At 40.6% G+C, this 17,139-nt stretch overlaps 2 protein-coding genes across 2 annotated transcripts; one reads left to right on the forward strand and one right to left on the reverse strand.

Annotated features, from left to right (window-relative positions):
• The first annotated feature begins 1,187 nt into the window (after positions 1-1,187).
• rab23 (RAB23, member RAS oncogene family) lies at positions 1,188-6,265 on the forward strand. The gene is made up of 7 exons (XM_015944427.3): positions 1,188-1,417; positions 3,950-4,165; positions 5,134-5,219; positions 5,396-5,552; positions 5,633-5,715; positions 5,798-5,890; positions 5,973-6,265. The coding sequence occupies exons 2-7, from the start codon at positions 4,011-4,013 to the stop codon at positions 6,104-6,106; spliced, it is 708 nt and encodes a 235-aa protein (XP_015799913.1). The 5' UTR covers positions 1,188-1,417; positions 3,950-4,010; the 3' UTR covers positions 6,107-6,265.
• A 6,502-nt stretch (positions 6,266-12,767) lies between these two features.
• bag2 (BCL2 associated athanogene 2) lies at positions 12,768-15,968 on the reverse strand. Its single transcript, XM_015944426.3, has 3 exons — positions 15,590-15,968; positions 15,296-15,405; positions 12,768-13,700 (listed from the first exon to the last, which is right to left on the reverse strand). Exons 1-3 carry the CDS (start codon positions 15,712-15,714, stop codon positions 13,306-13,308), a joined length of 630 nt encoding a protein of 209 aa, XP_015799912.1. The 5' UTR covers positions 15,715-15,968; the 3' UTR covers positions 12,768-13,305.
• Between the last annotated feature and the right edge of the window lie 1,171 nt (positions 15,969-17,139).

Below are 17,139 nucleotides of genomic sequence, written 5' to 3' on the forward strand. Positions count from 1 at the left end.
ATTAAACCACTTCATAAGTTTAGACATCTCACAAACCATATTTTGAATAATAATTTCTAAATCATTTCCAGAACAAAATATATTCGTGTCATCAGCAAACAATATGAACTGTAATACTTTGGACACATCACAAATGTCATTTATGTATAGAATAAAAAGCTTAGGGCCCAACACTGAACCCTGTGGGACACTGTGTGTAATTTCTAGTGAATCTTAAATTTCATCATCTAACTGTACAAATTGATTTCTATTGGTCAAATAACTACTTAACCAGTCATGGGTGATTCCACGTATCCCATAATCCCTCAAGCCTGGCAAGCCAGACTAAATAAATGTATTATTTACAAACTTTGCAAAGCAAGAATTTGGTCTAGTTCACTAGGCTATAATCCCTCAGCTTGGAGAGTAAAATACTATGATCTATTGTGTCGTATGCCTTTTTTAAATCAATAAACAAACCCACTGTATATTGTTTTTTCTATTGCTGATGCAAGTTCTTCATTTAATTCCAATAAAGCCAGGGATGTAGATTTATGTGATCGAAACCCATACTGACTCTCACTAAGGAGGTTTTCTTCTCAATAAAGTTATCTAGTTTCTGGACAAACCATTTCTCAAGCATTTTAGAAAACCGGGAAAGCACTGAGATTGGTCTATAATTATCAAATCTATGTCCATCACCGTTTTTAAATATTGGAATTACTTTTGCAGTTTTCATTTTTTCTGGAAATGTACCGCTCTGAACAGACAAATTACAGATATAAGTGAATGGTTTAACAACATAAACAACAGTTTTCTTTACAATCATCATGTCAATCCCGTCACAGTCTGTGGAAGTTTTATTTTTACTTTTCCCTACTATCGTCAAAACTTCATTTTCACTTACATCCCCTAAAAACATAGACTGTAAAAAGACTTTAACTTGACGAATAACATTGTAAATTTGCTTAAATGGCTATGTAAAATCTGAAAGGGAGGAAATAAATGTGATTTGATTTTATACTACAACGGTCTGCCATACAGTCTTGCCGTGGTTTCGCTGCTTAGCAACAAGCGTTAGCGAGGCGAGCTAGCGGTTTCCCAGTTAGCCAGTCTCCCCCCCAGCGCATAAAGCTGGAGCGTTAGCTTACAGAATGAGGGCAATGCGTTTGTGTACGTATAGTGTTATAGTTTTACACGTTTGAGAAAGTATTCCCCCACTATTTCAAGGGAAAAATTACTTCGTGCCTGGAAGTTAATCAGAGCCTTTCTCAGGGAGAAAAGTGTCTAACCTTAGCACGGTAACCTTAGCACCGTAGTTTGGCGTCTCCACTGGTCACGGAGAGGAGCTGAGGGAGGATGTAGACATGTCCGTGTGGGTTAGCTGGCCGGTTAGCTGATCTAATGTCGAAGGAGAAGTTTTGACAAGATATTGCAGGTAAAACCTAACACAACTTTGTGAATTTGCTGGCGTGACGTTCATTTTAAACCACATATGTTTGCGTCTGTTAGCTGTAAGGACAAACGGCCGACAGCTGCTTTTTACTTTAAGTCCTGTCAGCTGCTATTCAACAGGTCGAATCTTGAGGCGAGGCTGGAAGAATTTTGGGGGAGAACAAAAGCTGCGGAGCAGACCTAAATGCATTTCCTCACATACTGAGGCAATTCAAAAGATTGTTATCTGTGTGCATTATAATGTTTCCAGCTAAGGCCTAAATAAAGGCAAATCTGTAGAAGAGATAGTCTTTTCAGCATCTATAATTTAATCAACTTAGCTGCTTTTTCCTTGTCTCTTAAATCTTATTTGTTCTATATTGGACAGTTAAGAAATAATTACAGAAATCAAATTCTGGTTTTGCTTAAAATGCTTTCTGAGGGAAGTCTAGTCTCGCTTGTGTTGTTAGGATTATGCTTGTTGTTCTTGGAGTAGAAAATGCAGGCAGATTTTAATGAGATGCAACAAATGACTTGTTTAATTTCTCTGTATTTATGTCAGCTGCTTGTCTTTTTTGTGTTTGTGTGAAAAGTTTTCGTGCCAAGGCTTGTAACTTCCTGTGTTTCTTTAATCCTAAAACAATATTTACACAGGTACATGAGACTGCAAGGCTTAGAGGTTGCGTGCAAATCCAAAAGAAAGAGATTCTTCACATGGGTCACTGTTGCACTGAAATCCATAACAGATTTCCTTAAACAAGATGAGCCCAGACTTGTTTATTTTTAGCCAGTTTTTGATGCTACAACAACAGATGAATCATCAGTCTTAAAATTGGCCAGTGCATCTCTAAAGCCACGCATATTGTGATTCAGATTCAGTCAGTCAGGCTGTTGGAGTGCTCAGTCACACATCAGGTTGTCAGAGTCCACTGAGAACGGCTTTGGAACAATATGTTGTTGAGCATTGCACTTAGTCACAGCATGCAAATAGCTGTGGAGGACCTCGTTGCCATGTGGCGGCCAATGGAAGAGTAAACATAAAGCCAGACGGCTGTAAAAATGTACAGCATTTTTATTTTAGCATGCATAAATATTAGTTCAGTAGATAATTGCAGCAGCTCTTTATGGAATAGAAGTGATTTATTCCAAGTGAGTGAATGAGTTATACGGTATAGTTGTTGTTAAGGTGTAGAACACTGAAAAACCTTTCTTCTGATTATAATTGGTTATAACTGCAGTTTTTCATGCAGGCTCAACACGAAAATAGTTTCCTGCATTAGCTTCTGATAAAAATAGACAGTGATATTCTAGGATTTGAAAAACCTGACAGATCTACATCATGGACTAACCCATCTTAACTTGCAACGAGGAAGGCTGTTGTTATTTTAATGTCCAGAAATCAGTAGAGACCGTCTCGGCTAGCTTAAGCTAACCGTTAGCATTAGCAATTCCACCAAACAGCAGAAACTCCTTCAGACTTGTATTATGTGTGGAGATGAAACATCCAGTCAGTGGTAGAGTTGCATTTCTGTAATCCAATTTGAGGCGAGATGTCCAAATATTAGGAAATGGGACTCCAAATCCTGCCGTCTGATGCTCAGCTGTGATATGGGTCACTACGAGTTCTGGGAAATAGTGCACCGGTTTATTTTCCACCCCCCAGGGAATTACTTACAAGGCATTAATTCCTACTAGAGACCACTGCAAATGTATTGATCAAATAAGTGAACCACAGCTTTAAAATGACGATCTTTATAAGTTAAAGTTTTATCATTGTTGAAATTACATCTTGGTTCAGATCCTGATCAGTGTCTTCAAAGTGTTAAGACAAAGAATTGTCTTTGGCAAAAAGTAAAAATGTCTTTTTTTTTAGTAGACTTCCTTTATTCTAGCACCCTTTTAATTTCTTATATCTATGAAAAAGTAGTACTTTGGAAAGCTGAAAACTTGAAAAAAGGTAAACATTCCTTTCTTCTGGAATATTGTAACCAATTAGATCTTTACATTATTCAACTACAGACGCCTAACTATAAAGCAATCTCTAATAGGGGTGTGTATAGTCAAGAATCTGGCGATACGAAATATATCACAATACAAGGGAGACGATAAGATATATTGTGATACTAAAAGCCAGATGATATTTGCTATTTTTAAAACTGAATTTATTGTAAAACTCAGGCCAGATGCTTCCAAAACAAATCCACTGTTATTGCAAAATCTTGTTCCATCAGAATGAAGGCTGTAAAAACGGCTGCCACCTAGCAGTCCGGTATGAATTTTGCCACACAAAAGAAATACAGTAAATGTTTGCATTGTAATTCTCAAAAAAAAATCAACACACTGCTTTTAAGTATCGATTCAGCATCACAACACAAAGTATTGAGATATTACAGCTTATCGATATTTTCGTACATCACTACTCTCTAACAGGGCATAAAATAAACCAATCAGAAATCTCAAATATGATTGCGTCATTGATTCTCTAATTTTTCTGTTGGATTCATTTGCTGATGAAATCTTTGTTCGACCTCTACAGTTGGTGTTTGTTCAAGTCACGTTGCTGAGATTACCGAGTGGGGCCGAGAGAACCAGCCGCCATGTTAGAAGAGGACATGGAAGTGGCCATCAAAGTGGTCGTGGTTGGCAACGGAGCTGTGGGCAAGTCCAGCATGATCCAGCGTTACTGCAAGGGTATTTTCACCAAGGACTACAAAAAGACTATTGGAGTGGACTTTTTAGAAAGACAGATTGTGTAAGTAGCTAGTTTCCTAAAAGTTATTTTTTTATACTGTTGATGCTGTTGCATTTGTGTCATTTAAAGGTGGAGTAGTTTGTTTTTATGGAGCATTCTTTACCATGTTGCTTAAAATGCTCTACACATCTATCGTGAACGTCCTGTTCTTAACGATTGGATCATCCATAAAACAGCCCTCTGACTGTCCCTCCCATCTCTGCACATACCTCTCATTGTGCACAAATTACGCATCTTTATTTGGGGCAGCTTAACAGGGGGAAAAAAAAGCCAGAGCTGGGCTAGTTAGTGTAATGGATGAAATGCGTTGTTCTGTTTGCAAATTTAATTTAAGGATTTGTTTTACATGTTCTGTTTAGAGTCTGCCTCCGTTGTTGTTGGGAAACATTCAGGTGATGGAGCTGTCGCCTGTGAATGCAGCCTGTCCTGTCGGCTGGCAGAGCTGTCTGTCAACTTGTTGCCTTTGCAGTGTGTGCGTGAAGCCATCTGAGACAAGAGAATTAGTGGGAGGAAGTTTGGGTCGTGTTCTGGAAGTTTTGACCTGTTGTTTGTTTACCCGGATAGTTGGTGGAACTGAGCTGCTGTACTGCTTCATTTTTCACAAAAAAAAACCCAACACTATATTAGCTAGTATGCTAAATTGTACGGTTCCATTGGTGCATTACAGTATGAATTGGAGCAGAAAGGGTGCCAGCAACAGGTCATAAACGTAAAATTGAACAAGCATTGCGCGTTCCTGTATTTTGAGCAAAGGGGGGCGGGACCTTCAACTGGTGTATTTTTAAAAAGTAGCTTGCTTGTACGATAAGCAAAACAACATTTGCATTTGTAAAATCATTGTATTTGTTCTAGTAATTTATTGTTAATTGTTTAAATTAAAGCCAGATATTTAACATCAGGACTGATAGAATCCTTTATTGCTGTTTGCTATTTAAATATTTATACTGTTTCCTTGCTGACTGCTGCAGTGTAAATGATGAAGAAGTCCGACTAATGCTGTGGGACACGGCGGGACAGGAGGAGTTTGATGCCATTACCAAGGCTTACTACCGAGGTAATATCACAGCTGCCCTGGGCGACTGGTTTCCCTCATTGCTACAGAAAGTTTTTGGGGGGGTTTAACTACAGCAACAGTACTTTTAACCAAAGTAATTCAACTCGTGCAGAAAAAGAACAGACATTTCCAAATAAAAGGTAAAGCATGATTTGTTGTCGTGTTTTTGTGTCCAGGAGCCCAGGCTTGTGTGCTGGTGTTCTCTACCACAGACAGGGAGTCGTTCCAGGCTATTGACAGCTGGAGAGAAAAGGTGGAAGCAGAGGTCGGGGACATTCCCACAGTTCTGGTGCAAAACAAGATCGATCTTCTGGAAGAGACTGTAATACAAAAGTAAGTGATGGATTCTTTTGAAATAGAAGCAGCAAACCCAAGAGAAACTGATGATTTGTATTTATTTTTTACTCTTCCAGTGAGGAGGCTGAAGCGTCGGCTAAGAGGCTGAAACTCCGCTTTTATCGAGCTTCAGTGAAAGAGGACCTTAATGTCAATGAGGGTGGGTAACAGAAAAAGTGCACAGCTACTCTGACACAAGTGAAAGCCTGTTCCATATAATATGTCATTACATTTCTTTTCAGTTTTTAAGTACTTAGCTGAAAAGTATCTTCAGAGACTCAAACAGCAGACAGCCGAAGAAATAGACATGGTTCACACGACGAGCAATAAAATAGGTAAGAATGTGTTTTTTTTATTGTTTATTTCAGCTGTTTTCGTGGTAGGAGTGCTCCACTAACATTTAAAATTTTCCCTAAGGTGTTTTCAGTACCATTAGTAGTAATGTTAACAACCAGAGCTCCAGCAACGGCAAAGAAGTCATCACTTTGAGACCCAATAAACAAAGGACCAAGAGGGGGAAAAATCCTTTTGGAGGCTGCAGCCTGCTTTAGAGCAGACCCTTTCCATTTAACCCACTGTATTTTCTGCACAGACTAGAACATCCATTTAAACATTACTTTGATAACGTGTTGGTAATCTGTATTCAAAGCTCCCAGAATGATGCATGTATCTTCGTTGGCTCAGCCTCAAAACCCCGGCCCTCCCTGTGGTTGCCTTAAGTATCAGCAACAGCTGCAGCTACAAAACGTTTCAGATCTTCCAAAAATGTTCAGAAACTGTAAAAGTATGCGAGTACTAGTGGATTTTCTCCTGATTACAGAGGCTTTTTCAAACCACAAACCTGTCAGAATGTGTTGGAGCGAAAGTTGCACACAGAAATCTTCTCCCACACGACTTTTTCAGCCACTCGTTGCTGCGTTTGACATGTTTATGTATTTAGCAGATGCTTTTGTCCAAAGCGACATACAAGTGACATGTATGCAGTGCAAATAAGTTTGCATGTGTTGTACGATATATCCACATGGTTTTGTACCATATTTTTCTAGGGACCAGAATATGGTTCAAACTGCACGGTTTAACCCCTGAACAGAACTCTATGGTGAGCCACTCTGTACAAGTATTTTTGTATAAATCACAACAGTGTTGAGTGATTATTGTGCCAAATTTACTACGATCGAGTTGAGGATGGATTTTGATGTTAGTGATTTGGATGTAACTTAAAGAGCAAGTCACCCCCTACCAGAGTATTACTCCAATCCCACTTCCTGTTTGAAAAATGCAACAAATGCTGTCGCCTAGCAGACCGAAGGGGCGGAGCCACTAACAAATACACACACACAGGCTCACAACGACATTGTGACATCATATCGTACCAGCTAACATTCTAGGGCAGTGGTTCCCAAACTTATTTAGCCGCGCACCCCCTTCTATGTCCCGACCATGTTGACGCACCCCCCAGCCCCACATCAGGGCATGGCCCTATATGTGCTAAACCAGGGGTCGGCAACCTGTTCCCATCAAAGAGCCATTATTACCCGTTTCCCACAGTAAAGAAAACACCGCAGCAGCCGCGGCGTTGTGGGCGGGGCCTACCCTCAGACAGCTTTAACCAATCACAACAGGTGACAGCAGCTAGTACCGGTCGCTCGTGTACGTCAAAGTTATCTTTCATAAGAAGATAATCAATAAAACGATTTATATAGAATGGATCCAGAAGTTGTAGCCCGTCTCTGCCTACAATATTTTGATATTTTTCACCCTGTTGGTGGTTTTACTGAGCAGGTGCCACTTTTGTCATACGTTTCTTTTTAAAACATGTTTAGACTGTTCAGAATACAAATCCAGGCTCTGTCATGTTTGATTGTTGTAATTAAACTTTGTAGGTAGGGAAGGTCAGAAAAGGATCCGATCAATTTGTTTTTCCCTCATTTACAGTGACGGAGATAACGGCGCAGTGCGCCTGGCTCTGGTGTTAATCAAGTTTAATTTGTAACTGTTTTCACAAGAAAACAGAACAGTTAAAAGCAGGGCTTGTGTTGACCGGACAGTTCTCGTATTTGGCCGTTTATTTTGACGGAGAAAGAATAGAAAGAATTACCCCGACACATGCAGACGAACTGACACTTTATTCGTTTCGCAAATCGCAGATGTAGCTAAATCACTCAAGAAAAGATTCCCATCTGAACATCTGAGCTGGACACTGCTCAGCGCAGCTCACGGTCAGCGCGTACATAAGGTGCACAGCGAGCTGAAGATGTGGAGGGGGGCTTGGAGCGCGTTGCAGAACCAGAGCGCATGCGGGAAGATTCCTCCAACTGAAGCAAGAGTTTTCCAAACCCGGTCTCTCAGAGAGACTTGTCACTTAGAAAATGTTCCCTGATGATGAAACTTTGGCTGAATAGTGCTTGTTCCTGTCTCCAATGTGGCGTCTGAGGAGAGTCCCAGAATCTCACATCGTCTTCAGCTCAGAAAGCGCCTATGATTACGCACAAGCGTGACGCGTCAACCCGGTCACACAGTAAGACTGGGTTGGACCTGTTCAGGTTCACGCAGACAATCTTTACATTTAGAATTGACATACAGATGTCAAATTTATGCAGCAAAATATAAAGCATTTTATTTAAATATCCAGTTATTATTTTACAAGCACAGAAAGCTACATTAGATGGATGGAAGAGCCGCATGCGGCTCCAGAGCCGCGGGTTGCCGACCCCTGAGCTAGGGCATGTGCGGAGGACACACACACACACACACACACACACACACACACACACACACACACACACACACACACACACACACACACACACACACACACACACACACACACACACACACACACACACACACACACACACACACACACACAAGCAAAATATACTTCTTTTCAATTACGTTTATTGGGCCCACTTACATTTTCTTAGGCCCACCCACAAATGAGTTTCTGGGATTCTGGCTACGCTAATGGTGACTTTTGACAGACTTCTCTGAACTCCGCAGCCATTACACTTTTCACCTCGCTCACACCTCAGCGGCAGCTCGCGCACCCCCAGGGGTGCACGCACCACACTTTGGGAATCCCTGTTCTAGGGTACCTCTTAGCCAATAGCGATGGCAGATTTAAATTAAACTGCAGTGCAGAGTTTTTACCTGACAACGTACAACACTGACAGTTTTAGGCAGAAAATTTAAATTAAAACTAAAATGCACTGAAGTGCAAAACTATTGACAACACGTGTCTGCAGCACGATTAGACATGCATTTATATAGTTTATCAGGGAAAAAGAAGTTGATTTGGGGTGACTTGCTCTTTAATATTTCAAGAATGTGCTCCTCTGGGTTACCAAATGTCAATAACCACTTAAAACTGAGTTATTTCCGATACTTCTGTTTACACTGATTTTTTTTTTTTTTATCTGAGGTTAAACGAATGACCCTCAGCTCCTTTAGTTCAATCTGAATTATAAATAGTAAAGCTATGCTTTTCTTGTTTTCACCATTTTATTTGTGCATTAATAAAATATATTCAGTCATTATTTCTAACATCTGAGAAACTTGGCATGGCTCGGCTCCAGGTTATTTTACTAACTATTCTAGTAATCGGTACTTGTAAATATCATTTCTGTATACTTTTAATAAAGAAATGGTGTGATCAGGAAGGTAAAATACAACATTCAGTTAGCCCGCTGACATCTGTGCCTGTGGTGTTTGTGTTTAAAGCAGGATCTCAGTGGTTTCTGGCTGAAAGTGTTTTAAAAAAACATCTGGACTGGACATTCAGCTGGTAATGTTTTTGTTTGTGCCTGAATGTGCTGGAAAATGTTTCGAGTTGTTTTTTCAGTTGAGGGCACTTTAAGAAGTAATTTCTCAGTCTTGTTTTATGTCTTTTTCTACTTAAAGAGCAAGTCACCCCCTATCAGAGTATTACTACACTCCCACTTCCTGTTTGAAAAATGCAACAAATGCTGTTGCCTAGCAGACTGAGATGGAGGCATTAACAAATACACACACATACAGGCTCACTACAACATTGTGACATCATATGGTACCAGCAAACGTTCTAGGGTACCTCTTAGCCAATAGCGATGGCAGATTTAAATTCAAATGCCGTGCAGTTTTTACCTGACAACGTACAACACTGACAGTTTTAGGCAGAAAATTAAAATTTAACTAAAATGCACTAAAGTGCAAAACTATTGACTACACGTGTCTGCAGCACGATTAGATACGCATTTATATAGTTTATCAGAAGAAAAAGTTGATTTGGGGGTGACTTGCTCTTTAACTTTTTTTTGCAAACCTCTGGGGAACAAATGGTTGACCAAGCACACACACATACATGGTAGTGTGGAAAAGTCTTGTATTAAAACTTTTGTCTGGATTGAGTTATAATAAGTACTTTATATAATGGAACAGGACTAAGTACACGTGCATGCAGATTTCTAATTGTCAGATTTGTTTTCATATATTATAGAATGTATTTATCCTTTTTTTTAGTCTGAAAATCTAAAAAGGTGCTTAAATTGCTTTCCATTTCAAGCCTTTTCCCCCACGTGGACTGTGCTGTTTAGGGGGAGCGATGGTTCATCTTCAAAGCATGCAAGTCTTCTTCCACATCGGTGAACGTTCAGTCATTGTTGCAAAATCTTGTCTAAGTTTACAACTTGTGAGCATTCATAATCCAGCTTTTTACATTATGGCTGAATGGATTTTGTGCACTTTATCATTAAAATGACATCTTAAATAATTAACCATATACTGTAAATGTGCTGTCTCTCAGGTGTAATAATGTTTTACTTGTATTCCTGCTTTCAGACTCATGATTTTGTCAACTCATTTTATAGGCTGAGATCAGCAGGTGTGTGTACAGACATCACAAACTGAGATGTGCACACTATGTGCGCCCGATGCTGTGTTTGGGAGACAGTGTTGGATAGCAAGCTGATAAATAAAACAAGTTATTTTTTCCTTGACATGTTTGAAGTCATTTTATTCTTCATTGTATCAGTTTTGTTTGTTTTACTTGTGTGTATTCCCACATTTGTCATAAGTTGTTTGATGTGCAACAGCACCACTGAGGTGATTTATTTCTTCGTCCTGCCAAAATAAAGTTGTACCTCTGGATTTAACTACCGCAAAGAGGTTCAACCCTCTTGTTGGCTAATAGCTTATTTGGTCATTATCTTTTAGCTGGAAATAGGTTATTTAACACAAGCTGCTTTGGTGCAGTGAAAAGCTTACTCGCTTCTTTAAGAGAAAGTCACCCCCTTCAAGAGCCTAAAGCCTGGGGCACAGCGGAGGCAGATGCGCCGCGCAGCAAAGCGCCCGCGGTTTTGAGAAGTCAAGTGGTCACTCAGGACGCTACTGAGCACTTCTTGGAAAGTTGCGTGATAGCCACAACATAATGAGGGACTTGAGAACAGGAAGCGGGAAGTGACTATTGTTTATACGTGATCAGACTTTTTGTGTTTTTAAGACTAATTTATTAACAGTGGGTAAGTATGCTATTTATTAAAATATTTTAAGATCAACAGTACTTTAAAGTTATCAAAACTGCAGCTAGTTTTGGGCCGTAAAGCCATTCCGCGTCGTAATGTCTGTTGTAAAATTCTCCACAATGTTGTAAATAGCCACTACGCTTGAGATAGAGCCGGCGACTATCTTCAGCGCCTCGTGCGGCACCCCCCATGTGCCCACTCTCATCAACTATAATGGTTTCTATTTAAAATGACGGCGCGGGCGCAACACTGCGCGTCCACCTCCCATGTGCACCAGGCTTTACTCCACTCCCATTTTATGTTTGAAAAATGCAACAAATGCTATTGCCTGGCAGACCGAGAGGGCGGAGCCTCTAACAAATACACACACACACACACACAGGCTCACAACAACACTGTGACATCATAGTGTACCAGCAAACGTCAAATAGCGTACCTCTTAGCCAATAGCGATGGCTGATTTTAATTCAAATGTAGTGCAAAGATTTTACCGGAAAACAGCACAACACTGACAGTTTTAGGCAGAATATTGAAATAGTGCTAAATTATTGACTACACCTAGCTGTCTACAACACGATTAGACACCAACTTATTAAGTTTATCAGCAAAAAAAAGTTGATTTGGGGGTGACTTGCCCTTTAAGGGTCTCGTTCACTGAGAAACGGTGTAATACTTGTTATTTTTTAAATACGATCTGGCACTCTGAGTTGCATATGCTGAACATGAAAATTTTCCTCAACCCACATTGCCTGTATTAGCCACAGAAAGGAAACAGACAGAAAAACGATCAGGTTGGAAAAAGTCACTGTGGAAAATTAGTGCACGGATTCACCCAACTTAGATAGGAGAGAACAGAGAATGACCAAGCTAGCTAGCTAGATGCTAGGCAGTAGTATTAGCAACCATAACATGGAACACATTCAGGCTTGTGTAATTTGGGGAGAAGCTCATCCACGTTGCATTTTTTTTACCCAAGAAAGGAGTGAAGGAAGGAAGCATAAGAGTCGCATTGCCGTTAGCCAATTAGAGGCAAGATGTTTGAAAATCATGAATATTAAAGAGTAAAACGTGTAATCCTGTCATTTCCCACCACCCCCTGTACCTCTGACAAACTTCTGTCCTATATGAAACAGGAGTGTGAGAGCTTTTTTCCCCCACAAAATATAACTTGCAAGGCATTCATACTAGACTACATCAAATGTATTGAAAAAAATGAGTGAATGAGACGTTTAAACAACCACTCTGAGCGACATTCTGTGGTCATGGAAACTAACTTGACCGTTTTAAAGGAGTGGGTGACTCATTTAATCAATACATTTGCAGTGGTCTCTAATAGACTTTGGAGCAATGGAAGGTGGTCTTGTGGCCCAATGAAACCAGGTGTTCCCCGTTCCAGAGAGTACATACAGGTGATGTACCAATCATGCCTAGTGCCAACTGTACCAGCCTTTGACCAAGGTCACTGCAGTTTTGTCAGGTTTTAGTTCGGCAGCATTATCTACCCCAAGAATGAGGTCAGCTGACTACTTGAATAGACCAGCATGTTCAATGGATCCATCAATGGATTATTTCTTCCTGGATGGGACGGGTATATTCCAGACTGATCATAATCAAATTGTGGAACTGTGGTTCAGGAAGAATGAGTCATCATATTCACTGTGATTTAGCCACCAGAGTTAGAATCTTAACCCGACTGAAAAAAGGTGTTTCAAAATGTTATTATAGAGTGTTTTATTACATTTTTGTTAAATACAAAGTGATTTGTGAAAAAATGCACAGCTTTATGTGATTTGTGTTGCCTTCACACAAGGAGGAAGTGTACAAACATCCATTATCCTCTCAACAGCCCGTACATTGTAGATGAGGGTTTAAAAAAGGAAAGTGCTGCACCATTCCTGGCTTCAGATAAACCGGCCTGGACAACAAGTCAGAATCAGTCGTGTGTTTTGATCTTGTTCAAACCTTGTGTCAGGTTTAAGTAAATTGGTGAACGTTCACAGTAAACGCTGTTGACCGTGCAACCAAACAAAATCAGCATAATGGGCGATCATTGAAATCTGTGCATGCTTCAAAAAGATGGACAAAAAGGTGTGCTACCTAAAGGTGAAAGGTTAAAATTCGGTATGGCATTTTCCCATAAGACCTCTCCTTGCTGCTTCAAGCAGAGTCCATCTGAAATTAATTAAATGTGTAAAAGCTAACTATAGCTTTCTGTGAGGTTAGTGGAATTCAAGACACCTCGGCAAAGGGTCTCAGTGACCCCCGTTAGCTTTTGTGCCCTCCAGTTTTTGGTGATCCATTATCTTGATGTTCTTTTCGGCATTTTCAACGTTCCTCAGCAGAGTCTCCAGCCTTCGCTTTATCTTCTTCTGGTCCTCCAGAGCGCAGCTGATCACCACGGTCTGAAACTTCTGGTCAATAGGGACGAGCGGTGCCTCCGTGACGCAGGCAGCGTGCAGGGCCAGCAGCTGCTGACGGCCACCTTCCATGTCGCTCAGCAGCTTTTTCACAATCTCGTCTATCATAGACGTGGCCTTGAGTAGTGCATCCTCCTGTTGGGGGTTTCTGATTGTGCCAACAGAGATCTCCACAGACAACGTTCGGCCCATCAGACGGTTCGCAGTCAAAGATAACTCTTCCCTCTCACCTAGAAGACATGTAAACATATTACTAAATCTTTATAGGAAAGAAACTGCTTTTAATGCGGCTGTAACAGCACATCAATAGTCATTTCATATTTCTAAAAGTTTATTTCAATGAGTACAAGCTCTGATTTGTCTGAGATCCCACCCCACACCATAATACTGCCCCCACTGAAACCTGTTAAGCAATATTCATGATGTTCTCCATGATTCTGCCAACTTGTCAATAATAACAAGCTGACACCAAAATACCACTGATATTAATTGGAAGAAATGAATGCAATAACATTTCCAAACATATTTTTTATTGGGATGGACGATGTTTCTCTGGAGCATTTTTTGCCATATTGCTTGTTATGGTCATCACATCGTACAGCAACCAATAAAGTAAATGCTTTGTCGAAAAACTAATAATTTTCATTTCCTCTGAAACATGCAATCCCGTTCTTAATGACTGAATCATGATCCATCCATCAAACTCCCCTCTGACAGTCCCTCCGCTGTATGCGCATACCCGTATTTGTGGATGTATTGCGCATTCTTGGCTTAGAGTAGTTGAACAGGAAGCAAAGTCGGAGCCGGACTGCCTAGTGTTTAACGGACAGAATGTTCGGTTATGTTTGCAAATTTTATTCAAAGATTAGGTTATAACTCATCTTTTCTTGTCATCTAGAATCTTCTGGTGCTGATCTGTAACAGGCCCTTTTGCGCCATGAGAATCTATCGTGGCTGCAGGAACTGAAGTAGGGATAATCCCAACCCACCTCCCCACCTAGTGGACACTTATATTGTGTAATGCCTGAAGTCTGTTGCATCTCTGTCGGAGGTGGGTGTTTTTTTTTTTTTTGCATAGCAAAGCTGCCTTCCCAGTGGAGGGTAACTCTGAAGTGCCTTTTTTTCCCTCCACCTGAACCAATCCTCATGTAACCCTCTGATCTCAATTAGCACGACTCAGGGTTGCGAATGACCACAGTCACCAATTCTTGTCATATGTCTTGCCCATGTATGTCTGATCTCTGAATTGTGTGTACTGAAACTCTAATTTCCCTCTGGGATTAATAAAGTATCTTTGATTTGATTTTGATTGACACTCACGGCAGTGACTTTTGCTTACAAATGTGGTCTGCAGTAACCAAATTTGACCACAGGATGTCAGTCTTACATAATGCACCTTTACATAAAGCCCTTCTTTCAAATCCCTGACCAGTTGAGAGGAGTTTCTAGGTGAACCATGGAGCTCGTGTGAATCATACTAACTTACATTAATGAGGTTTAATGGAGCATAAACCAACATGACTAGACGGTCTACCCTGGTCAGACTCTGGATTTAAATAATGAGCTTTAAGGGTTAGGCCTTTTTGTCTGTTTACAGCGGAACCAAATCAATAAACCAGATGTAGGCTATTGACTCACACGATCCAGAGGTGAAACATGAGCCTGGTTCACACAAACTGGGTCTGGGTGAGATCAGAGGAGATGGGATTCTGGTAGAAATACATTAACCGTACTAGTTCCCCTTTATAACCGCGTATCTTCCCTGGCATTAAGCCGTGCGTGACTTTTGCGCTTATGTAAGTTAAGAGAGAGTTAGCAGCTTCACCAGCACAGATGTTCCTCATTTCTTGACTGTTCTGTATGGACTGAATCATTTCCAGGATGCACTCCCTTTCCTGCTCCATGGCAGATGCTGCTTCTCGTAAAGCCTCCACTCTGACACAGAAAGAGAGACAGCATATGAAATAACACGCTGCAAACCAGTTATGTTTGTTATGAAAAACATTTATTGTCACATTGCCCTGTTTACAGTGTTTATAAAAGGTTTATGCCAATAAATGTTAGCGGCCGGGGCAAATAGCGGCTCCGTAGCACACATGGTACAACAAGGGCCTGTTACCTCGTTTCCAGCTGATCCAAACTTTCCAGGAGTCGCCCCGAGCGGTCTGCCATAGAAAGCGTCCTGCTGAACTTGCTGCAGAGGGCAGCTTCGTTCATTTTCGCTTGTATTTTCGCTTGAGCCATAATGAAGACGAAGATGATGGCTACAGTGCTTTCCCTCGGTGAGCGCAAAATCCAGTGTGTGTCCCTCCGAGCCGTCCAGCTGGGTGTAAATCCTCGGACTGAGGCAGGCAGCAGCAGCGCCCCATGGGGGGAACATTTCCTAACATGGACTTCCTTCACTCCGGCAGAAAGTTCCCGAGGAGACCAGAGCTGGAGCTCCCAATCGTAAGGAGCGTGGACCAGCAGAGGTCCGTGAGCAAGCTCCTCCAGGTCCACGGAAATAAAAGACCTATAATGTTCCAACTCACTTTGCAGTTTTAAGTAATGTGTCTTGATTTATTTGGGCATAATTTTTATTAGGCAGATTGGTAAAGTAATCAAGTTATTCTGATAAACTTATCCAGGCCTATATATATATATATAATTCATTTTCACTCCAGACTACAGATGAAAGCCTGTGGTGGTCTGCAACCCGCAACTCTGGAGCCACAGTGGACCTTCCAGAATGGCTTTTACTTTATAATAATCATAGATATAATAGAAAAAGTGAGATTTAAGCAGCCTTTTGTTATGGATTAATTGAACTGAATTCCCACAACGCAGTGACACCTGTCATCTAGAGGTGAAAACTGCATTACACCCCTAGGCCTCTCAGTTTCCATGATTATGGCCTTTTTATGAACAGTCATGTTGTGCTGTTTATCATGTATATTTTAAAGACTTACTTGTCCATAAGAAATGTTACCAACTCTGCATCAGTCTGGGCTCGTCTTCCCTCTGATCACCTCTCCGTCCAATCTTCTTTTCGAGCTCCCCATGTGTATGTCGTTTGATGGCTTCCGGGGGAGCTGATTACCCTTTTGGGGGAGCCGTGATTTCAACCTCCCCCAAAAATCGCCAAGAAAATTTCAAAAAGATGTATTGCCTTGGTTATCACAGTACAGGCTTTTATGGATTAAAAGAAAATCATAAATAATTCTTGGAAGGGGGGAAACTCCAGGTTGCTGCTTTAAAGTACCCATGAGATTTTTACATCTATTTTTTAAAAATAATTTCCCTAAATATAAATATCTGGTACAAAAAATACATTCATACACTTTTGGCAAAAGTTTTCTTCCTAAACTCAAAATCTAATAGGAACAAAATGGTGTAAATATTTATGAGACGTCTAACCTTAACCTCAGAATTCTGATTATTTTTCCCTCAGAAAAGAGAAAAAGAACTTCTTCTTCAGTGGCCCTAATCCTTTTATGTAAATAGTTCAACAATTATAAAGATCTTGTTTCAAAAGGTCCTGTAACAGTTACCCATGGTCCAGAGAAGCTGTGGTGGACGTCCCTTAAGGTGGCCACCCTAATGCGTCATTCCCTGTTTTGGGGACATTTATAGAAATGATTAACAAGAATTATTTTGGGGAAAACTACATCCACACAAACAAGGTGATCC

This window comes from Nothobranchius furzeri, chromosome 12 (assembly GCF_043380555.1).
Source record: "Nothobranchius furzeri strain GRZ-AD chromosome 12, NfurGRZ-RIMD1, whole genome shotgun sequence".
Classification (NCBI taxonomy): domain Eukaryota; kingdom Metazoa; phylum Chordata; class Actinopteri; order Cyprinodontiformes; family Nothobranchiidae; genus Nothobranchius; species Nothobranchius furzeri.

Bases quoted from the DNA above. Each gene is read 5' to 3' on its own strand.
- rab23 (XM_015944427.3), top strand. From the start codon at position 4,011: ATGTTAGAAGAGGACATGGAAGTGGCCATCAAAGTGGTCGTGGTTGGC. The intron at 5,220-5,395 runs GTAATATCACAG...TTTTGTGTCCAG, and splicing joins TACCAAGGCTTACTACCGAG to GAGCCCAGGCTTGTGTGCTG. The intron at 5,891-5,972 runs GTAAGAATGTGT...ATTTTCCCTAAG, and splicing joins CACGACGAGCAATAAAATAG to GTGTTTTCAGTACCATTAGT.
- bag2 (XM_015944426.3), bottom strand. From the start codon at position 15,714: ATGGCTCAAGCGAAAATACAAGCGAAAATGAACGAAGCTGCCCTCTGC. The intron at 15,406-15,589 runs GTAACAGGCCCT...TTTCTGTGTCAG, and splicing joins TTGGATCAGCTGGAAACGAG to AGTGGAGGCTTTACGAGAAG. The intron at 13,701-15,295 runs GTGAAGCTGCTA...CATGTCTTCTAG, and splicing joins AATGAGGAACATCTGTGCTG to GTGAGAGGGAAGAGTTATCT.